Source organism: Oncorhynchus gorbuscha, linkage group LG17 (assembly GCF_021184085.1).
Source record: "Oncorhynchus gorbuscha isolate QuinsamMale2020 ecotype Even-year linkage group LG17, OgorEven_v1.0, whole genome shotgun sequence".
Classification (NCBI taxonomy): domain Eukaryota; kingdom Metazoa; phylum Chordata; class Actinopteri; order Salmoniformes; family Salmonidae; genus Oncorhynchus; species Oncorhynchus gorbuscha.
The window spans coordinates 33,628,217-33,653,076 of NC_060189.1; the positions used below are offsets into that span (position 1 = coordinate 33,628,217).

A 24,860-nucleotide genomic window follows, 5' to 3' on the forward strand; every position below is an offset into this window, starting at 1 on the left:
ATTACATATAATAGTAATATTGTGACAACGATGTAGGCTGTGTGTAGCGGTTAGCAATTATGATATCAAGGTTTGGCCTGGATAGGTTTTTTCGCCTGGTCACAGAAAGCTGATGTATTGTGCACTGAAGTTCACAAGTGAAGGAAAAATGTGAGAGGAGAGCGCGTAGGAATACAACGTTCAAATGGACCATGTTTTTTTATGTGGCTGCTATGAAAGTGAACTGTGTCTGTGTGTGATTCTGTTGAAAAACGTTTCTTAATCTTAGAACCACCCATCCCGGATCCGGGAGAATTGTCATCAACAACGCTGAATAGCATAGCGCCACAGTCAAATAATATTACTAGAAAATATTAATATTCATGAAATCACAAGTGCAATATAGGAAAACACAGTTTAGCCTTTTGTTAATCCACCTGTCGTCTCAGATTTTGAAAGATTTTTACAGCGAAAGCAATACAAGCGTTTGTGTAAGTTTATCGATTGCTCGACAAAACAATAAGTACACATAGCATCAGGTAACTTGGTCACTAAAATCAGAAAAGCAATCAAATTAATCGTTTACCTTTGATGATCTTTGGATGTTTTCACTCACGAGACTCCCAGTTAGACAACAACTGTTCCTTTTGTTCCATAAAGATATTTTTTATATCCAAATACCTCCGTTAGTTTGGTGCGTTATGCCCAGGAATCCACCGGAAAGAGCGGTTATGACAATGCAAACAAAAATTCCAAATTATATCCATAATGTCCACAGAAACATGTCAAACGTTTTTTATAATCAATCCTCAGGGTGTTTTCAAATATCTATTCGATAATATATCAACCGGGACAGTTGGCTTTTCACTAGGACCGGGAGTAACAATGGCCGCCTCTCTCTTTTGCGCACAAATCACTCTGAGGGCCCCCTCCTGTCCACTTACGCAATGTGGTCGTTCACGCTCATTCTTCAAAATAAAAGCCTGAAACTATGTCTAAAGGCTGTTGACACCTTAGGAAAGCCATAGAAAAAGGAATCTGGTTGATATCCCTTTCAATGGGCAATAGGGATGCATAGGAACACAGGGGTTTCAAAATAAGAGTCACTTCCTGATTGGATTCTTCTCAGGCTTTCGCCTGCAATATCAGTTGTGTTATACTCACAGACAATATTTTTACAGTTTTGGAAACTTTAGAGTGTTTTCTATCCTAATCTGTCAATTATATGCATATTCTAGCATCTGGTCCTGAGAAATAGGCCGTTTACATTGGGAATGTTATTTTTCCAAACATAAAAATAGTGACCTCTAGCTTCAAGAGATTTTAACGGAAGTAAACAGAACAAAACGGGGATAAGCATTCCTAAATTTGTCCAACAGAAACTCTCATTTGCAACTGTTGGACTAATGATTACACTGTAGATCAGATAAATGCAGGCAAGAGTGTGCATGGAGGAATTTAATATGTCAATGTCTTGATTAATCAAATTTCTTTTGATCTGTGCACCTACACTACCGGTCAAAAGTTTTAGAACACCTACTCATTCGAGGGTGTTTCTTTATATTCACTATTTTCTACATTGTAGAATAATAGTAAAGACATCAAAACCATGAAATAACACGTGGTAACCAAAAAAAGTGTTAAACAAATTGAAATATATTTTATATTTGGGATTCTTAAAAGTCCACACTTCGCCTTGATGATAGCTTTACACACTATGGCATTCTCTCAACCAGCTTCACCTGCAATGCTTTTCCAACAGTCTTGAAGGAGTTCCCACATATGCTGAGTACTTGTTGGCTGATTTTCCTTCACTCTGCGATAAAACCATCTTGATAAAACCACCAGCCTGGAGGTGTGTTGGGTCATTGTCCTATTGAAAAACAAATGATGCTCCCACCAAACGCAAACCAGATGGGATGGCGTATTGCTGCAGAATACTTTGGTAGCCATGCTGGTTAAGTGTGCCTTGAATTCTAAATAACTCACCCAGAAAAGCACCACCACACCTCTTCACACCTCCTCCTCTATGCTGCACGGTGGGAACCACAAAGGACAGTTTTCCACCGGTCTAATGTCCATTACTAGTTTTTCCTGGTGCCAAGCAAGTCTCTTCTTATTATTGGTGTCCTTTAGTAGTGGTTTCTTTGCAGCAATTTGACCATGAAGGCCTGATTCACGGTCTCCTCTGAACAATTGATGTTGAGATGTGTCTGTTACTAGAATTCTGTGAAGCATGTATTTGGGCTGCAATCTGAGGCTGGTAACTCTAATGAACGTATCCTCTGCTGCAGAGGTAACTCTGGGTCTTCATTTGCTGTGGCAGTCCTCATGAGAGCCAGTTTCATCACAGCGCTTGATGGGTTTTGCGACTACACTTTCAAAGTTCTTGTGAAATTTTCCAGATTGGCTGACCATGTTTTAAAGTAAAGTAGTTTTAAAGTAGTTTCTCTTTGCTTTTTTGTTGCTTTTTTACCCTTATTTAACTAGGCAAGTCAGTTAAGAACAAATTCATATTTTCAATGATGGCATAGGAACAGTGGGTTAACTGCCTGTTCAGGGGCAGAACAACAGATTTGTACCTTGTCAGCTCGGGGATTTGAACTTGCAACCTTCCGGTTACTATTCCAACGCTCTAACCACTAGGCCATAATATGGACTTGGTCTTTTATCAAATAGGGCTATGTTCTGTATACCACCCCTAACTTGTCACAACACAACTGATTGGCTCAAATTCATTAAGAAGGAAATAAATTCCACAAATTAACTTTGAACAAGGTACATCTGTTACTTGAAATGCATTCCAGGTGAGTACCTCATGAAGATGGTTAAGAGAATGCCAAGCATGTGCAAAGCTGTCATTAAAGCAAACAAATATCAAATACATTTTGTTTAACACTTTTTTGTTTACTACATGATTCCAAATGTGTTATTTCATAGTTTTGATGTCTTCAGTATTATTCTACAATGTAGAAAATAGTAAAAATAAAGAAAAACCCTTGAATGAGTAGGTGTGTCCAAACTTTTTATAGGTACTGTACATAAACTCAGCAAAAAAAGAAACATCCCTTTTTCAGGACCCTGTCTTTCAAGGATAACTCGTAAAAATGCAAATAACTTCACAGATCTTCACTGTAAAAGGTTAAAACACTGTTTCCCATGCTTGTTCAATGAACCATAAACAATTAATGAACATGCACCTGTGGAACGGTCGTTAAGACACTAACAGCTTACAGACGTTACGCAATTAAGGTTACAGTTATGAAAAGTTAGGACACTAAAGAGGCCTTTCTACTGACTCTGAAAAACACCAAAAGAAAGATGCCCAGGGTCCCTGCTCATCTGCATGAACGTGCCTTAGGCATGCTGCAAGGAGGCATGAGGACTGCAGATGTGGGCAGGGCAATAAATTGCAATGTCTGTATTGTGAGACCCCTAAAACAGCAACAACGTCGCCTATGGGCACAAACCTACCGTCGCTTGACCAGACTGGATTGGCAAAAAGTGCTCTTCACTGACGAGTCGCGGTTTTGTCTCACCAGGGGTGATGGTCGGATTCGCATTTATCATCGAAGGAATGAGCGTTACACTGAGGCCTGTACTCAGTGCGGGATCAATTTGGAGGTTATACTGAGGCTTGTACTCAGAGCGGGATCAATTTGGAGGTGGAGGGTCCGTCATGGTCTAGGGCGGTATGTCACAGCATCATCGGACTGAACTTGTCAATCTCAACGCTGTGTGTTACAGGGAAGACTTCCTCCTCCCTCATGTGGTACCCTTCCTGCAGGCTCATCCTGACATGACCCTCCAGCATGACAAAGCTACCAGCCATACTGCTCATTCTGTGCATGATTTCCTGCAAGACAGGAATGTCAGTGTTCTGCCATGGCCAGCGAAGATCCCGGATCTCAATCCCATTGAGCACGTCTGGGACCTGTTGGATTGGAGGGTGAGGGCTAGGGCCATTCCACCAAGAAATGTCCGGGAACGTGCAGGTGCCTTGGTGGAAGAGTGGGGTAACATCTTACAGCAAGAACTGGCAAATCTTGTGCAGTCCATGAGGAGGAGATGCACTGCAGTACTTAATGCAGCTGGTGGCCACACCAGATACTGACTGTTACTTTTGATTTGGACCCCCCCCCCCCTTTGTTTAGGCACACATTATTCCATTTCTGTTAGTCACATGTCTGTTGAACTTGTTCACTTTATGTCTCCGTTGTTGAATCTTGTTATGTTCATACAAATATTTACACATGTTAAGTTTGCTGAAAATACATGCAGTTGACAGTGAGAGGATGTTTATTTTTTTGCTGAGTTTATAACTAGGAATAAAGTGACAGATAATAAACAGTAGCAGCAGTATGTGATGAGTCAAAAAAGTTAGTGCAAAAGGGTCAATACAGATAGTCCGGGTAGCTATTTGGTTGACTATTTAACTAACTATTTAGCAGTCTTAACGCTTTGGGTAGAAGCTGTTCAGGGTCCTGTTGGTTCCAGAGCATTGGTACCGCTAGCCATGTGGTAGCAGAGAAAACAGTCTATGACTTGGGTAGCTAGACTCTTTGACCATTTTTAGGGCCTTCCTCTGACACCCCCTTGTATAGAGGTCCTGGATGCCAGGGAGTTTGGCCACAGTGATGTACTTGGCCGTACGCACTACCCTCTGTAGCACATTGCTGTCGAATGCCAAGCAGTCGCCATACCAAGCGGTGATACAGCCAGTCAAGATGTTCTCAATGGTGCAGCAGTATAAATTTTTAAGATTCTGAGGGCCCATGCCAAATCTTTTCAGCCTCCTGAAGGGGAAGAGGTGTTGTCTTGCCCACTTCACGACTGTGTTGGTTGTGTGCTCCACTACAGCCCCGTCGATGTGAATGGAGGCGTGCTTGGCCCTATGTTTCCTGTAGTCCACAATCAGCTCATTTGTCTTGCTGACATTGAGGGAGAGGTTGTTGTCCTGGCAATACACTGCCAGGTCTCTGACCTCCTCCCTATAGGCTGTCTCATCGTCATCATAGGTATGACTATAGCACTAGTTTAAATCATATGTAGTTTTAATCACACCCCACATGAATGGGATCCTAAAGAAAAAAGATCTAGGCTATAAAACATGTCTTACATATTTCAATTACACACACTAACGGGCAGCTATATTTAAAATCAGTGCCATTTGACAATAATTAATTTAATTATGCAATTATGACATATTGCATGATCAGTAAAATCCAGAAAAATGCTGATATTCAAACATGTAATAGCCTAATCATCAGGGATTTGGGCATATATTTATTCTTGCCTAGTTATATAAAGATTAAATTAAATAAATTATATTATTAGCTTTTTATGCATGCCTTATGGTACCATTCCTAGCCTTTATAGCATATATGGCATACAATTAAATGCTATACAAACCAATAAAAACACATGTAAACATATAGGCAGACAATATGTGACCTGCCCGAGAAACTTTACACCATGACAAAACATCAAAGAGATCTAATTTAAATTGGTTTTTATTACCTGGTGGGCGTCCCAGGTAATTCTGCAAGATCGCACCTTAATTTTGCTGCATTGTCCTTCAACTGTAAATTCCTGTACAGCCTCAACATGTTTCCACTCCATTTTTTTTCATTCAAATCGTTCCTCTACTCATCTAGTGAACGTAGCCCCGGTCACCGCGCCAATGAATGACAATGCACCGATTCCTATCGCAACTTTCTCACTTGTCCGATGCGGTGATTTACGAGTCTCTTCCTACGGCTCAAGGAGCACGGTTTGTTATTCCCCTCGTGTCACGTTAGAACATGTAAACCAGCGTGCGCATTCAGTAAACAGAGAGGGTAAATCAAGTCCGTGACTCAGTCGGGATGAGATGGACCGGTATAGTTGTCACATCCATTTAGCCTGAAGAGTAATGGGTCACTCTATATGTTCATACGACAAAACACCACTAGCTACCTTTTAAAAATGTTTACGTTGGCTATAAGAACATCTCAAACATGTATCAAAAGCGCCCATTCTTCGTCGCTGACGTGACTTTGTGACTGCGTAAGTTTTTCTCCCCTGTGAGGTATTTGTTCCAATATTGACGTGCCAGCAGTTCTTTTCACTCTCCCTCTCTCGCTCCTCCTCTCCTCTCTATGCTGCTGGAGCCGGACTGCAGCACGAGAACATCCCCTCCCTTTCCCAAGCTCCTGCTGCCATAAAGTCTCTGCGCCACAGCTGTCTCCCGGACAGGTACTGGGACCCTCCTGATAATGCACATAATGGAAATTTAGGGGGAACAAAACCTGCCAATCATTCCAGTGCTTTCATGCATCATATTCTAAAATGGCTGTGATCTCAGAAATACTGATTACACTTCTTGCATAATAAATGTGATGCTCAGTAGAACCTCAGAGTCAGTCTCAGACATAAGTGAGACTGATTCAGTTGCTGCTTGCTCCACACACAAATCCCAATTCTAAGGACCTAATCATTATGACACCTAAACTGTCTTAAATTTTGCACAAAAAAAAATATACAATGGAAAAAGAGCAGATAATAATCTTTATCAACAAACCCTTGACCTGTTATGACATAATCAAACGTATTCCCTAACCCAGCTGTTATTTCTATAATTACACACAGTTGTGCAAGCAAAGGTGTCAGCGTCAGGTCAGCCATAAGGGTCCACCCAACCACTGCTGCCCGAGCCTTGCACTGTTGTGGCCACAGCTCACTCCCTTACAACACATCCAGTAGCAGGAGCATGTGAGGGTGGAGGCAGCACACTTCATGTCTAGGAGAAAGAGAGGAAGGAAATGAACACACAGAGAGACATAGAGAGGGAGGATGAAGAAGAGGAGGGAAAGACACTGCCAGACAATGAGATCAGCACAGTGTGCCGGCGTAGGCAACTTCTGTTTCTCCTAAAGTTGCCTCTGTCTCCACGCGGAACTTTCAACTTTCAGTCTGGTCAAGTTGTAACGCTCTAGACTTTGGACCACATATGCCCATCCACAGGGTTCAGGTCTCGGCTTAGCCCTTCCTACCGGTCATTCATCCTTCATTGTCTCCCCCCTAACATCTGCCTATACTGTCTGAAAACCCATAAAAAGATCAAAGGATGTTCAAATCTCCAATCTCCATTTAAAAAAATGATCGCTTGGATTGAGTTGGCCTACATATAAATGACAAGACACACACTTTCCTGGCAGTGAACTACTCCACCCTGTGAAGACAATGACGCACAGAGAGATATGAGATTGCTAAGAATCAACATAGTACAGTAGACTATTAAAGTACCATTTTTTTCTTTAAACGAAACCACTGACAGCCAACCACGACAAGCCCATGGGTTGCAGCTTGAGTGCCCCTTGATCAGAAAGAGACATCGTGCTACATGTTATCAATTAACAGTAGTCCTGAGTGTCTCAGTTGCTAGATCATAGCGCTTGCAATGTCAGGATTCCAGTTGTGGCCAACCATACATAAATGTTGCTTTGGATAAAAGTGTCTGCGAAATGGCATATTATTTATACACTATATATTCAAAAGTATGTGGACACCCCTTCAAAAGAATGGATTTGGCTATTTCAGCCACAACCATTGCTGACAGGTATATACAATCCAGCAGACACCCATGCAATCTCCATAGACAAACATTGGCAGTAGAATGGCTTTAATGATTGACTTTCAACGTGGAACCGTCATAGGATACCACCTTTCCAACAAGTCAGTTGGTCAAATGTCTGCCCTGCTTGAGCTGCCCCGGTCAACTGTGCGAGCTGTTATTGTGAAGTAGAAACGTCTAGGAGCAACAACGAATCAGCCGCGGAGTGGTAGGCCACATAAGCTCACAGAACAGGACAGCCGAGTGCTGATGCACGTAGCACGTAAAAATCGTCTGTCCTCAGTTGGAACTACTCACTACTGAGGTCCAAACTGCCTCTGGAAGCAACGTCAGAATAAGAACTGTACATTGGGAGCTTCATGAAGTTGGTTTCCTAGGCCGAGCAGCCACACACAAACCTAAGATCACCATGTGCAATGCCAAGCGTCGGCTGGAGTGGTGTAAAGCTCGCCGCCGTTGGACTCTGGAGCAGTGGAAAAGCGTTCTCTGGAGTGATGAATCACACTTCACCATCTGGCAGTCTGATGAATCAGGGTTTGGCGGATGCCAGGAGAACGCTACCTGCCCCAATGCATAGTGCCAACTGTAAACTGTAAAGTTTGGTGGAGGAGGAATAATGGTCCGAGGATGTTTTTCATGGTTTGGGCTAGGCCCCTTAGTTCCAGTGAAGGGAAATCTAAACGCTACAGCATACAATGATATTCTAGACAATTCTGTGCTTCCAACTTTGTGGCAAAAGTTTGGAGAAGACCCTTTCTTGTTTCAGCATGAAACCCCTGTGCACAAAGCGAGGTCCATACAGAAATGGTTTGTCGAGATCAGTGTGGAAGAACTTGACTGGCCTGCACAGAGCCCTGACCTCAACCCCATCGAACACCTTTGGGATGAATTGGAACGCCGACTGAGAGCCAGGCCTTTTTGCCCAACATTAGTGCCCAACCTCACTAATGCTCTTGTGGCTGAATGGAAGCAAATCCCCACAGCAATGTTTCAACATCTAGTGGAAAGCCTTCCCAGAAGAGTGGAGGCTGTTATAACAGCAAAGGGGGGACCAACTCCACATTAATGCCTATGATTTTGGAATGAGATGTTCGACGTGCAGGTGTCCAGATACTTTTGGTTATGTAGTGTATTTACAGTAACCCCACCCCAGTAACTGTAACCTCAGCGCGCGCGCACACACACACACACACACACACACACACACACACACACACACACACACACACACACACACACACACACACACACACACACACACACACACACACACACACCACAGTGAGAATCAGCCCCCCCCAAATGATCTTATTTCATGAGATTGTTGTAATCCATCAGGACTGACTAAGAGAACCAGTCCTGAATAAAAGCACTCAACTAAAGGTAGATGCACTGTCGCTAAACGTGTTAAGTTACTAGGCTAAATTATATTCTGTTATCTGCGTCTTTTAATACATTCATGGCGGAATCTGAACTTGAAGATGTGCGCATGTAACAAATCAAATGAAACTTTATTTGTCACATTCACCGAATACAACAAGTGTAGACCTTACAGTGAAATGCTTACTTACAAGCCCTTAACCAAATGGCTGTCAATGAAGGACATAAGTGAACATTTGAGTGACAGATGAGTATCTCAGATCATAAACTGTGAAACTAAATGCAATTGCTTTTGAGCACTGCCTGGGGACAGCATCTAGGGGAAATTGTTGATATGTGACACAAAAATAATAGCCAAAGAAAGCAGTCAGGATTCCAGCCTGGATCAGAGATGCCAGACCGTAGTAAGTTGAGCTTTACCTCCTGTTTTCACATGGACAAATTCTGAGGGAACTGTAATCATGCCTGTCACTAAGCCTTCTTCTAATCCTCTGTACTCTACAAACAACAACAGACACACACACACACACACTCTAATACACACACTCACTCGAGCACAAACACACACACACACACACACACACACACACACACACACACACACACACACACACACACACACACACACACACACACACACACACACACACACACACACACACACACACACACACACACCTACAGTCGCACAATTGAGCACACACCCCCCCCCACACATACACACACACACACACACACACACACACACAAACACAGCAATGCACTCTCTGCCTCTCTCTCACAGTTAAAGACCCACTAAGAAAATCTCTTAAAGAGAGTGACTGAGGAAGTCCTTGGTATTACAGTAAAAACATTGTGATAGGAATTATTAAGACTTGAAATGCTACATCATGATGCCATACAGCTTTCCTTCCCATTCACAAACCTAATGAGCAGGCAGGCATTATGCCAGGAAGTGTGCTTGTTTACTGCAGTGTGTGAATGTGTGCATTTGTGTGTGTGTGTTGTGTTGTGTTGTGAGGACTTACCCTGTCCTCACAAGGCTGGTCTGAGCTCCCTCTACTACCTTTGCTGGACTGGTCCTGAGAGAGCTGTCTCCCTGAATAGCAAAGAAGGACATTACATCAGACAACAGTGCAAATAACCAGTCACTAACACAGTATAGCAGTACAGAGTTAATAATATAGATTACAATGACCAATCAAGAATCTAGATCACACATGACTCAATAATGAAACACAGAAGTCTACCAATCATGAGGAGAAAAATGCATTCCTAACAAAATTACATTAACATTACACCTACTACACAGGATAACAATTGCTTCAGGATACAGCCCAGGACAAATCTATCACGAGTCTGATCACTATCACCACAGCCATACCTTCTAGGACAACTCACTGCATTGCGGTCTCCTAACCAACTTCCAAACTCCCCTGTCACACACTGGATAAGAGCAGATGCCCGGGCGCGGTACAGTATAGTACAGCCCCCACGGAGTCCTCATTCAGATAGTGATCTGGTCTAATGAGTCCAAACACTGAGCCAGAGCTATGCAGGATCCAGTATTAAGTCTAATTATCATTGGTTGGTTCTCCACTGGGCCGGCGCGCCGTGCCATGCGACTCCAGTCCAGAGTCATAAGGGAGGGGCGTTTGTCCTTAACCGTGTGATCCCAAAACGGTTCGTTTACCCAACCGTCCCTCTCTCAGGCACTCAGTCCAGTGTTCTGGACTCTCTATTCTCTTTGGTGAAACAGCCCCCCCCCCCAACTGTGTCATCTATAAATAGCTAGATGTTTAATTCCCTAAATCCTGGGCCTGAATCACTATGTGGGTAATCCTGTCAGTCAGCTGCAAATACCTCAACCTCAATGGGCCGGTCCTCATTACAATGCCCCTCAGGCAGGGCTATAGGAGGTTCAACGTTAATGGCCCGGTCCTCATTATCCCCCAGGCAGGGCCTTAACATGTTCAACCTCAATGGGCTGACTTGTGCTAATTACAGTACAATGCCCCCCAGGCAGGGGTTTTTCTGTACATGACTTCAACCTCAATGGGCCAGACCTGTCCTCATTGCAATGCCCACCAGGCAGGCCTGTAATTAGAAATGTTCTCCTGCAACAGGGTAATCAAATTAAGATCCTACATATGTAGCATGTTCCACATGGCTGGATTTCTCTTGCCTTGACTGTACCTCCCCCTCCCTCTGTTTGAAGGTGGGCTGGGAGCCTCTGATACCTTATCCTCCCCTCTCAGGAAGTCAGTCTACAGTATAGATAGCTAACATGATAAGAACTAGTGAACAGCGGTAAAGCTCCTCTCTTTACTTAAGGCTAGTTCCAACTTCCCAGGCCTTTCTTCCACCCCTGGTTAGGCCCCAGTTCCCCAGCCCTCAACGCCTGGACAGGTCCTAGTCAGGCACCAGCCCCCTGCCCTCCACCCCTGGTCAGGCCTCCACCCTCCTTAACCCTGCAGGCCTGGGTGTCTCTCTCTCTGATCCATCTCAGGTGCACCGGTCAGAGGAGGTCACAGGCGAGGAGACCAATTAGCCACAAAAGAGATTAGTTACATAAAAGGCTGTCAGGCAGGCAGGCAGGCAGGCCAACCATACAGAGCCATCATACACACACGCACACAAACACTCAGCCACGTGGAAAGGGACAGACAGAGCCAGTTATGTGTCATGGAAAAACATGATTGAGAGCTCTAACAGGAACTCCGGAGTCAAAACAGAAACACACCTTCCTGTTCAGAGAAACAAAACAAAAGTACAGAGTATGTCCCAAATGGCATTCTATTCCATTTATAGTGCACTACTTTTGAGTCCATTTGACCAGAGCCCTATGGGTAGTGCGGTATTTCGGGAATAGGGTGCGACTTGGGACACGAACATTGAGCTGTTCCAGAATTGAGAGCACATACTGCTTTTCATGACAGCCTTCTTATGATAATGGCTTCTCAGTGAATGTCTGGTTTATGTTATCTGATATGTTACTAGCTAACTGAGAAACAGAATAAGTCTGTGTCAGAAATGGCTCCCTATGTTGTATATGGAATAGGGTGCTTCTGTCCAAAATTAGTGCACTCTATATGGAATAGGGTGCCTCTGGCCAAAAGTAATGCACTCTATAATGAATAGTTTCACTTCAGGTACAAAGGTAGCATACTATACAGGGAATAGGGTGCCATTTAAGATGTAGCCTAAGCCATGGGTCAAGCCTAAATGTGCTGTTATAACTCCATGTCACTCATTGTCATATTTGGCTTGACAATGACAGCAATGGTGTTGGCAAGAGCATAAACAGATCTGGGACCAGGCCTGGCGAGGGCCAGTCACCCACCCTGGTTCCTGCTCTCTGAGGGGGACTCTTCGTGCCTCAGGTAGAACCTGACCTCCATCCTCCTAGAACCCCACTTCTGCAGGTGCTCATACATCAGGTAGTCAAAGGGGATCACTCTCTCTGGGGAGGACAAGGAGGACAAAGTTATAACATAATTATAATATATACAACACTAATGAGAGGATCACTCTATGGGAGGGAGAAGAAAACAGGAGTTGTTGTTAGACACATAGACTTGGGTGATTATCTATTGGTGATTGTAAAGTGATACGGTGGGTTGATTGCCCCTCAGCCCTGATCGTCATTAGAGATGAACTAAGTACTTTCTATTAACAGAATAGGATAAACCACATAAGTCCCCACAGCTATACTCTGGCACTGACGCACTGTATTGGGTCGCGATGAAGAGAAATACCTGTCTTCAGTAAAGAACCTATGAAAGTCAGGACAACCTTATTGACACTGTAGCTAGCTACTCTATGTTCCCTCACTAGGGCATGTGCTCATGCGCTCCCTGGCCTGTGCAGCCGGGTTGGGGCTGTGAAAACATTGAAATAGAATTACGATTCCATTCAAGTCAACATTCTGTAATGGGTGGACCGGCGGCCATATTGAGTGTACCCATGAGTGTCAAATTGCTGTCTGCGGTCTGAGCTTCAAAAACAAAACTGCTGTGGTCTGAGGTGCTTTTTCTGTTCCAGTAATTCTATTTCTACGTGACGACAGGCCCACAGGCTATGTGTGTAAACAAGCACCAGAGCCTGGAGGGTCACAGAGAGACATCCTGACCCACTTTCTATCCCGCCTCACTGTCTGTCTGGGACGTACAGGCTGCCTGAGACAAAAACATCATTGTTGTATGTCAGGGGCAGACCACCACTGCTTTTGTTCGGGGAGGGGAGAGGGTCATTAGCCAAGTAAAATTTCTCAATGATGGCTGGCTGTCAATATCTGTTTCCACATTTTGTTGTGTTACAGCCTGAATTTAAAATGTATTAAATTGAGATAATTTGGTCACTGGCCTACACACAATACTTTATTAACGGTTACAAATTAATACAAATGAAAAGCAGTCTTGAGTTAGTAAGCATTCAACCCGATTTGTTATGACAAGAATAAATAGATTCAGGAGTAAGACTTTGCTTAAAAAGTCACATAATAAGTTGCATGGACTCATGCTGGATGTTTAACATTATTTTCTAACCTCATCTCTGTACCCCACACATACAATTATCTGTAATGTCCCTCAGTCGAGCAGTGAATTTCAAACACGGATTCAACCACAAAGACCAGGGAGGTTTTCCAATGCCTTGCAAAGTAGGGCACATTTTGGTAGATGGGTAAAAAAAAGCAGACATTGAATTACCTTTGAGCATGGTGAAGTCATTAATTACACATTGGATGGTGTATTAATGCACCCAGTCACTACAACGATACAGGTGTCCTTGAAGAATTGTGAAAATAATAAATGGCCAAATCATTGCTATCCAGGTGTGGAAAGTTCTTTGAGACTTACCCAGAACGACTCATCAGCTGTAATCACTGACAAATGTGATTCTAACATTGACTCAAGGTGTTGAATACTTATCGAATCAAGATATATTAGTATTTTATTTTTCATATTTCTTTAACAAATATAAGAATGTTTCTTTGACATTAGAGTATTTTGTGAAGATCGTTGACAAAAAAAAGACAATTAAATACATTTTATTCCCAGTTTGCAACACAACAAAATGTCAAAAAAGTTAAGGCACTGTATATCAAGACATTCAGTTGAATAGATTCATGCAAAACTTGGAAGAAATCACTATAAATTCATTTTAAGAAAGTCATGAAGCAGAGACAAAAAAATTTTTTTAACTACAGTGCTTTGCTAAATATCTGTAAAGCTAAGATTTTCAACTTGTCACTTTGCTCAGTGCATTTAGAGCTTGTGACACAGCTCAACACCAGTCAGTCAGTGTAGCAATAAACCAATCAGTTAGTTAATAATCCCATGAGGTTAGGGGTTGAAGATTAGGTTCAATAGGTTAGAGGTCAGAGGCTAAAGATGAAAGCATCCCTTACCTTTTCCCTTCCAGACCTCAGCCAGGTGACACACGTTCTCTCCGGCCTCCTGACAGAAGTCAACCACATTCTTACAAGTGGTCTCTGGGGTGATGGGCACCTCTGTCAGCATCTGCTGGCTGTCACTCAGGTACACTGTCAGGATCATCTGCATGAGGGAGACAGCGAAATAGCTTGTCAAACATACTATATATCTCTGACGAAACATAGCCTGGGCTCATACTGTATATGCCTTAGCAAACTCTTATATCGTAGTCATGAAGATTTGGCTACAGCACATACATACCTGGGATCAAGCTACTGACTGGGATCAGACTACTGGTAATATCTATACAACGTACATATGCCAGGAATTTGAATGCATGTAAACCCAGGGAGGAAAGCTCTTGAATTACAGGAAATGTCCCCTTAGCTCCGGTTGCCCTCTAACCTAAATACATTTCCATCAAATTCTTTGCCTTAAAGACAGAGGCATTCAGGAGGGAGAGAGACTATTGAAGACTGAGCTACAAATATTAAAGAGATATTACAAGCGCAAAGATAGTACAGGCAGACTGCCAAACCAACATGCGTGATTTGGTGGCATCATGACAAGTTTGCTTCCGTTAGTGCCTACAACCTATTGGTTAATAAAAACAAGATTGATTATTGAAATTCCTAGCACAAAAAAAAGAGGCAACACGAAGGTGTGTGTGTGCGCGTGCCTGCAATACAGTGTTTGCTCTCAATAAAGTGTACTGAGAAACCACATTTATAAATAGGATTTCCTGGTAAAATGAGAAGTGACGTCCTCATTTCCAGATTGACAATCTGTAGTAAACGGAAATGGGGGATAATCTGCTCAATTTAGGATTAATCTGCAAATTTGGGTTGCGGAATCCAAATATGTTCCTCCCTAAATGTCATACCCCCCTTCCTGCTGCAGTGGATACTTCCACTATAGGATTGACATAGACAGAGGTGCTTGACACGGGTCCCTTGGCCTGTATAAACCATCTGTATTAACCCTCTGCCTCCACACTGTAGTGGCTCAGCCCAGCCCCATAAACATGTCTAAACCACAGACACACCGATCGAGACAAGCCCTGCAACGGGGCCACACGTCCAGTCCAAGATGTAAGGTAATCTTTCACTGCCAGAACACACGCACAGACACAGACAGATAGATTGAGAGGAGGAATTCTGTCAGGCGCAGATTACAACATAGAGAGCACTATAATAATGAGATTGTGGAGGTTATAAACATGTATATGTCTGTGTCCACGGGGTGACAAGTGAAAACATACACCAGGGGAGAGAGAGAGAGCATAAACAAATCCAGGATGGGAAGGTTATTGTAGGGGGGAAAGGATCATCTATGTTTTTCTCCTTAGGGATTGGCCTGTAGTGGTGTCGACTATACAGGGGGGAAAGAAACCACACAGGCCGCTCCGAACCATTCTATCAAACAAGAATTAACCAACAAGGTTCAGAAAACCCAAACCAGTCCTGAACTCATCATCGGTGCTAAATATTCTCTTGACACACAGGAACGTGTTTGCCAACGCGCATGCATCTGTGATCTACTCTGTCCTGCATCTCTCAATGAAAGGTCAGAAACCAGACAGAAAAAAAGCTAAAAGTGCCTAATAGTATTAAACACTCAGTCACACTGAGCAGCCTACTACACATTAGTTCTGCACAGGGGAGCCAGCCAGCCACACACAGTAACATGTTAACATTCTTAATAGACTTTCACACAGTCAAGTAACATTGTATATCTACAAAAAGAAACCACACATACACCTAACACCTAGAATCTAATCCCCTTGAAAATTATGTGCAAAAAGTTACAATACACATTCATATGCATCAGCAACATTCTGTACTCAAACACATACATACTGTGCCTTTTCTGTCTCCTGTCTCCTCACCCGAACTACACTCATTCACTAACAAAAACATCAACAGCCCACCAACCTCTTAAACTTACACAAACACTTAACATACAAGCACACTCTCCAGCTTCCCAAAATGACTCCTAGCCAGCTGTGAATGCCTTTTGCTATTTTAAGCAGCAGCACATGGGTACCGTCAGAGTCAGACTCAAAGCTGGACAGGACAGAATAGCGGCAGCGCCCACCTCCCAGCCAGTCCAGTGCTACAGCTATAACCCTCTGTCTGTCTGTCTGTCTGTCTGTCTGTCTGTCTGTCTGTCTGTCTGTCTGTCTGTCTGTCTGTCTGTCTGTCTGTCTGTCTGTCTGTCTGTCTGTCTGTCTGTCTGTCTGTCTGTCTGTCTGTCTGTCTGTCTGTCTGTCTGTCTGTCTGTCTGTCTGTCTGTCTGTCTGTCTGTCTGTCTGTCTGTCTGTCTGTCTGTCTGTCTGTCTGTCTGTCTGTCTGTCTGTCTGTCTGTCTGTCTGTCTGTCTGTCTGTCTGTCTGTTCACCTTAGCCACCCTGCATGGCGTCTTCCTGCCCTGGTTCCTCTGCTGCTGTTGCTGCGGCCCGGGACGGACCCTCTGGTGGAGCCAGGCCTTGTCCTTGGTTACACTAACCAGACTGTGCAGCACCATGCTGAAGAACCTCTTCATAGAGCCGGAGGGAGAAGACTCACACAGGCAGACAGCTGGACAGGAGGGCAGGCAGGGCTGAGAGAGACTCACTGCGTGTCTGTCTGTGTGCACGGGTCTCCAAGTGTGTGCGTGTGGGTGACACCAGGCACAAGGCAGGAGAAGGGTGGGGGTGTCAGTGACTGAACGTGAGGAGCGTAGTCAAGGTGGTGGGGGGGGGGTGATAAATGCAGCCATAGCCAGGGCCAGGCAAGGGGTAGGAGTAATATAACGCGGCCGGCCCCCTTTAGAATGAGATTCCCTAGGAACAGGAACAGCCGTGGGGCTGAGAGAGATAAGAGGCGCCTGGTGACACTAACCAGACCAGGCTGTCACTGTCATAGGGCATCAATAGGAGGAACAGGACACTCAGTGACCAGTAAACAGCTGCCTCTGATTGGGAACCATACTAGGCCAACAAAGAAATAGAAACATAGATTTGCCCACCCAAGTCACACCCTGACCTAACCAAATAGAGAATAAAAAAGTCTCTAAGGTCAGGCGTGACAGTACCCCCTCCCCAAAGGTGCGGACTCCGGCCGCAAACCTGGACCTATAGGGGAGGGTCCAGGTGGGCATCTCATCTCGGTGGAGGCTCCAGTACGGGACGCAGACCCCGCTCCGCTTGAAGTTCCCCCCACTTCGGTGGCTCCTCTGGTGCGTGATCGCCGCCGGGGACTCCGGACCGTAGATCGTCGTCGCGGACTCTGGACTGGGAACTGTCGCTGGAGGCTCCAGACTTGGGACCGTCGTTGGAGGCTCTGGACTGGGGACCGTCGCTCTGGACTGGGGACCGTAGCTGGTGATGCTCACTGGAGGCTCCGGGCCATGGATCATCACTGGAGGCTTTGTGCCATGGATCATCACTGGAGGCTTCGTGCCATGGATCATCACTGGAGGCTTCGTGCCATGGATCATCACTGGAGGCATCGTGCCATGGATCATCACAGGAGGCTTTGTGCCATGGATCCTCACTGGAGGCTTCGTGCCATGGATCCTCACTGGAGGCTTCATGCCATGGATCCTCACTGGAGGCTTCGGGCCATAGATCATCACTGGAAGCCCGAGTGCATGGAACTGGCACAGGACGCACCGGGCTGGAGAGATGCACTGGAGGCCGGGTGCATGGAGCTGGCACAACGCGTCCTGGCTGGATACCCACTTTAGCTCGGTAAGTGTGGAGAGCTGGCACAGCACGCACTGGGCTGTGAAGGCGCACTGGAGGCATAGTGCATAGAGCCAGCGCAGGATATACTGGGCCGTGGAGGTGCACTGGAGGTCTGGAGCGTAGAACTGGCACAACGCGTCCTGGCTGAAAACCCCCTGTAGCACGGCAAGTGCGGGGAGCTGGCACAGGCCGCACTGGGTTGTGCTGTTGAACTGGGGATACCGTGCGTAGAGCTGGCGCAGGATATCCTGGGCCGAGGAGAAGCACTGGTGACCAGGATCGCTAAGCCGGCACAATCCGTCCTGGACAGATGCTCACCTTAGCATGGCAAGTACGGAAAGCAGGCACAGAACGCACCGGGCTAAAGGTGCGCACTGGAGACACGGTGCGCAGAACCGGAAAACATGGTATCTGAACCGTAACCAACTCCTTATCGTAATTACAGGGAGTTGGTTCTTGTTCCCAACTTTGCTCCGCTCGCCCCCCAAATTGTCTTTTGAGGCTGCCTCTCAGGCTTCCGTCGTCTCGTTGCTGTTCCTCTCTCGCTGCCTCAGCCTGCTTCCATGGCAGGGTCTTGTCCCCTGCCGTTACCTCCTCCCAGGTCCAGGATGTCCTCCACTCCTGGGCACGCTTCTTGGTAACTTGGTGGTGGGATCTTCTGTCAAGAGCGTTTAGAGAAGGATTGGACCAAGGTGCAGCGTGGTAAGCGTACATCTTTCTTTATTTGATGAACACCTAAAAAAAGTATATATATATATATATATATATATATATATATATATATATATATATATAAATAAACGAACGTAACGTTTTGTAGCAGCAACTATACAAAAACAAGATCCCACAATCTAAGGTGGGAAAAAGGGCTGCCTAAGTATGATCCCCAATCAGAGACAACGATAAACAGCTGCCTCTGTTGGAAACCATACTAGGCCAACAAATAAATAGAAACATAGATTTGCACACCCAAGTCACACCCTGACCTAACCAAATAGAGAATAAAAAAAGGCTCTCTAAGGTCAGGGCGTGACACACACACATTCTGACTGTTCAAACGTTCAAATGTTCCAGCAGCTACATAACTTTTTATTTTTTGTTTAACCTTAATTTAACTAGGCTAGTCAGTTAAGAACAAAATCTGAGAGGACAAAACTACAATAATTCCATTTGTTAGAGAACAAATGATCCCATCCCATCTCATATTTTCTTTCTCTATTCTCATTCACTTGATTTTTGGTCTGAAGAAGGGCAGAATGGATCTCCTGACTGATTTCCATGAAGCACAAATCTAATAGTTGTGCCAGCAGCATCCCGGGCCTTGTCGATAATAAATCTGAGGACACAAAGCAGGCGTTGTCGCAGTGGGCCTGGAGCTGGGCTGACTGATGAACCACTGCCTGGAAACAAATCCCTGTGATGCACAGTTTACCCTGTTACTCAGACCTCATCTACCAGACAGAGCGAGATAGACAGTGAGTGTGAGTGTGTGTGTGCGCGTGTGTGTAAAACCCTTCTAATATCCACTTCTGACTCAAGAGGCAGTCCTATGGGGCAAGATGTTTATAAACAAAGTGTCTTAAGCTCCTTAAAAGGAATACCCCCGAGGCATCAAACGAACCATATGAAAAGTATAACAAATCATTAGAGAGATTTGAGATACCTCCTTATCAGTGGATGGATTTGCAACATGTCTGATTGGTGGAAGATATAGTGTGTGTGCTACTTTTAACCAGGTCCCAGGACAGACAACAGAGATAAGAACCCAAAATGCAGACAGACAGTGTGAGGTTTCAGAGTCAGACACATTGGGACTGACCCGGACCAACCAACCGACACCTGATTTAGTGTCCTGGCTGGCTCCCCTGTGCAGCACAGTACAGAACAGTCAATAAAGTCTCCATAGCAACCACTGTGTCTGTGGAAACACGCTTGCCTGGCACCCCTAGAAAAGATCCCAGACAGTTCTTCTTGAGATTGTGGAAGTTAAACACAGGACATGACTGTAAACAACACTCTCCATCCTGAGTCTATTCAATGGAGCAGACAGCCTCCCATTCACACAGCTGACATACATGCCTAGTGGGTTAGCACATTGACGCGGGACTGGGGGGAGTGTTTGCCATTAAGTCAAGAGGTTGAATGGAAGGTTCAGTTTTTATAAGGTGAGGATCTGAACCTAGTTTGTTTTGGTTCGGATGTATAGCTTTCTCTGTGATAGAACCCTGCCTTGGAGCAGCTGACATAGACTAGCACTGTTTGCTCCACGTTCTGCTACAAACAGAAATGTACTTTATCCTCTAGTTAGCGAGATCACGGTTGGGTTTAATTCCATTTCAATTCAGTCAGTTCAGCAAGTAAACAGAATTTCCAAATCCAATTTTCCTCTGTGATTTTCCCCCCAATTGGAATTGGAATTTCACTTTACTTCCTTAATGGACTGAATTGAAATGGTATTGACCCCAAACCTGAGAGGGAAGCATCAATACAAATGGCACATGGCAGGAGTCATAACAATGGCAGCTCCCTGCAGCCACTACACAGTGACATCATGCATCACTTACACTAATGAGAGCTGAGGAGGAGATTTTTAGACTCTGCCCTGATATGATCGAGGAAGAGAAGGAGGGGGACTCTCACTATAACAACAACAATAAGTCAGTAAATTAAACAGGTTAAGTCTGTAAGCCTACAACTGGCTACTGGTCAAGTCATGAGATGAGAGTGTACAAAATGGCTCACGATCAAAAACAATTTTTGTATTTTTTTATTTCACCTTTATTTAACCAGGTAGGCTTGTTGAGAACAAGTTCTCATTTGCAACTGCAACCTGGCCAAGATAAAGCATAGCAGTGTGAACAGACAACACAGAGTTACACATGGAGTAAACAATTAACAAGTCAATAACACAGTAGAAAAAAAGGGGAGTCTATATACAATGTGTGCAAAAGGCATGAGGTAGGCGAATAATTACAATTTTGCAGATTAACACTGGAGTGATAAATGATCAGATGGTCATGTACAGGTAGAGATATTGGTGTGCAAAAGAGCAGAAAAGTAAATAAATAAAAACAGTGTGGGGATGAGGTAGGTGAAAATGGGTGGCCTATTTACCAATAGACTATGTACAGCTGCAGCGATCAGTTAGCTGCTCAGATAGCTGATGTTTGAAGTTGGTGAGGGAGATGAAAGTCTCCAACTTCAGCGATTTTTGCAATTCGTTCCAGTCACAGGCAGCAGATTACTGGAACAAAAGGCGGCCAAATGAGGTGTTGGCTTTAGGGATGATCAGTGAGATACACCTGCTGGAGCGTGTGCTACGGATGGGTGTTGCCATCGTGACCAGTGAACTGAGATAAGGCGGAGCTTTACCTAGCATGGACTTGTAGATGACCTGGAGCCAGTGGGTCTGGCGACGAATATGTAGCGAGGGCCAGCCGACTAGAGCATACAAGTCGCAGTGGTGTGTGGTATAAGGTGTGGCACTGTGATAAACTGCATCCAGTTTGCTGAGTAGAGTGTTGGAAGCAATTTTGTAGATGACATCGCCGAAGTCGAGGATCGGTAGGATAGTCAGTTTTACTAGGGTAAGCTTGGCGGTGTGAGTGAAGGAGGCTTTGTTGCGGAATAGAAAGCCGACTCTTGATTTGATTTTCGATTGGAGATGTTTGATATGAGTCTGTAGGGAGAGTTTGCAGTCTAGCCAGACACCTAGGTACTTATAGATGTCCACATATTCAAGGTCGGAACCATCCAGGGTGGTGATGCTAGTCGGGCATGCGGGTGCAGGCAGCGATCGGTTGAAAATCAGCCGGTTAACTACTGGAGGGCTCTGAACTTCATATTTGCCTTGTAACACTGCCATTGTAGTAGGTTAAATGCTATTGGTTGTGATGTTTATAATACTCAAGCCCCTAATGATAACTCATGTACAACCCAGTCTATTTTCCATGGAGGTTCAGCAGCTCAAAATAAGACTTAGAATAATACTCAGTCCACTAGCAGCTTGTCTTTTCTGACTATTCCACCCAAATGGTAAATTCCGCTGTCTGTTTAAAAGCTATGAGAGGGGTTGTACATCTGGGTGGGAATAAAGGGAATAGGGAGGGAGTACAGTTGAAGTCGGATGTTTACATACACTTTAGCCAAATACATTTAAACTCTGTTTTTCACAATTGCTGACATTTAATCCTAGTAAACATTCCCTGTCTTAGGTCAGTTTTGATCACTACTTTATTTTAAGAACATGAAATGTCAGAATAAAAAGAATCATTTCTTTCCGCTTTTATTTCTTTCATCACATTCCCAGAGGTTCAGAAGTTTACTTACACTCAATTAGTATTTGGTAGCAATTTGGTAGCATTGCCTTTAAATTGTTTAACTTGGGTCAAACGTTTTGGGTAGCCTTCCACAAGCTTCCTACAATGCGTTGGGTGAATTTTGGCCCATTCCTCCTGACAGAGCTGGTGTAACTGAGTCAGGTTTGTAGGCCTCCTTGCTTGCATATGCTTTTTCAGTTCTGCCCACATATTTCCTATAGGATTGAGGTCAGGGCTTGTGATGGCCACTCCAATACCTTGACTTTGTTGTCCTTAAGCCATTTTGCCACAACTTTGGAAGTATGCTTGGGGTCATTGTCCATTTGGAAGACCCATTTGCGACCAATGGTCCTAAATTCATGACTGATGTCTTGAGATGTTGCTTCAATATATCCACATAATTTTCCTACCTCATGATGCCATCTATTTTGTGAAGTGCACCAGTCCCTCCTGCAGCAAAACACCCCCACGACATGATGCTGCCACCCCCGTGCTTCACGGGATGGTGTTCTTCAGTTTGCAAGCCACCCCCTTTTTCCTCCAAATATAACGATGGTCATTCTGGTCAACCAGTTCTATTTTTGTTTCATCAGACCAGAGGACATTTCTCCAAAAAGTACGATCTTGTCCCCATGTGCAGTTGCAAACCGTAGTCTGGCTTTTTTTAATGGAGGTTTTGGAGAAGTGGCTTCTCCTTGCTGAGCGGTCTTTCAGGTTATGTCGATATAGGACTAGTTTTACTGTGGATATAGATACTTTTGTACCTGTTTCCTCCAGCCTCTTCACAAGGTCCTTTGCTGTTGTTCTGGGATTGATTTGCACTTGTCCCACCAAAGTACGTTCATCTCTAGGAGACAGAACTCATCTCCTTCCTGAGTGGTTTGACGGCTGCGTGATCCCATGGTATTTATACTTGCGTACTATTGTTTGACAAATGAACGTGGCACCTTCAGGCATTTGGAAATTGCTCCCAAGGATGAACCAGACTTGTGGAGGTCTACAATTTTGTTCTGAGGTCTTGGCTGACTTCTTTTGATTTTCCCATGATGTCAAGCAAAGAGGCACTGTGTTTGAAGGTAAGCCTTGAAATACATCCATAGGTACACCTCCAATTGACTCAAATGATGTCAATTAGTCTATCAGAAGTATCTAAACCCTTGACATAATTTTCGGGAATTTTCCAAGTTGTTTAAAAGCACAGTCAATTTAGTGTATGTAAACTTTTGACCCACTGGAATTGTGATACAGTGAATTAGAAGTGAAATAATCTGTCTGTAAACAATTGTTGGAAAAATGTATTGTCATACACAAAGTAGATGTCCTAACCGACTTGTCAAAACTATAGTTTGTTAACAAGAAATGTGTGGAGTGGTTGAAAAACGAGTTTTAATGACTCCAACCAAAGTGTATGTAAACTTTCGATTTCAACTGTAAGTGTAAGGGAGAGATAGGAGGACTACCTTAGTACAGTTGAACTATAGGGGCGAGCGAGAGGTTCTTGTGCAGAGCTGAAAGCTCATCTGGTGTGGGAAATTACCCAGAAATTCAGCCATCTCACCCAACCTCTGTGACGCACAGCGAGGCCGTCCCAGACCATCACAATCCACAGGCTAATCCCTTCTGTCATTCAAACAGCAACTGACTGACTCTCTCTCTCCAGCCTGGTCTCCTCTCCACGCAGCCGCAGGAGGGTAAATTGATAAAGCACACTCTTTAACCTCCATGTCAACTTGTTTTGACATCGCATTGTTGTTTTTAGCTATATAGATTATGTATTTTGGATGTTTCCAGTGTATATTGATTACTTTCAGACAATACGATTAATTGCACTATTTCTTTGTTGTTGCAAAAGTAGCTATGCAATTCTGAACTTTCAACCCACTTCCCTGCCTCGCTAATTATATAAGTAAAACATTGCTCAATGAGCAAAAGCCAATTAGCAGGCATGAGGAGAGCCATGTTGGAACAGGGTGTGTGTATGTGTGTGTGTTCTTTCTTACACTGACATCAGCTACTGGTGGACTGACACTGACAGGGAGGTTACAGGTCATGGTGAATGTGCGTCACTGTGTGGGTGATCACCAGAATTGCCTGTCTGTCACTGTTGTGTGGGGATCTTACCTAGGCTACCCTAAAAGTATGCCTTACTCCCCTTAATGTTCACTCTCTCTCTGTGTAGTTGTATAGGCAGGCAGAGAGTTGAGCAAATGCATACATCAGTGGTCTATAAAGTGATGTTTAATCATAGTAAAAAACTGATATTGCAGTGATTTGTCTCATTCACCACCTGCTCACTCTCACACAAACACACACCACTCAAACACAAAAGGTGGATGAAAGGACAAAAAAAGTACATTGTAATTGATGGGAGTACTGTAGGTCATCCACCACTCAAATTTGCAG

The 24,860-nt window shown here is 44.2% G+C and overlaps 1 protein-coding gene across 12 annotated transcripts in view; it reads right to left on the reverse strand.

Annotated features, from left to right (window-relative positions):
* The window catches only part of LOC124001465 (apoptosis-stimulating of p53 protein 1-like), a 44,226-nt gene that overhangs the window by 18,657 nt on the left and 709 nt on the right, over positions 1 to 24,860 (reverse strand). For 4 of the 12 annotated variants that reach the window (XM_046308228.1, XM_046308227.1, XM_046308226.1 and 1 more), the window contains exons 1-4: positions 16,809 to 17,056; positions 14,385 to 14,532; positions 12,318 to 12,437; positions 10,003 to 10,073 (exon numbers count right to left, since the gene is read on the reverse strand). In XM_046308228.1, coding sequence (XP_046164184.1) covers positions 10,003 to 10,073; positions 12,318 to 12,437; positions 14,385 to 14,532; positions 16,809 to 16,952 — 483 coding nt within the window. In that variant the 5' untranslated portion in view covers positions 16,953 to 17,056. Of the gene's footprint in view, positions 1 to 5,499; positions 6,084 to 10,002; positions 10,074 to 10,358; positions 10,689 to 12,317; positions 12,438 to 14,384; positions 14,533 to 16,264; positions 16,332 to 16,808; positions 17,057 to 24,860 lie in introns of those variants that run through there. The other 8 variants (XM_046308232.1, XM_046308231.1, XM_046308229.1 and 5 more) reach the window with 8 other exon arrangements.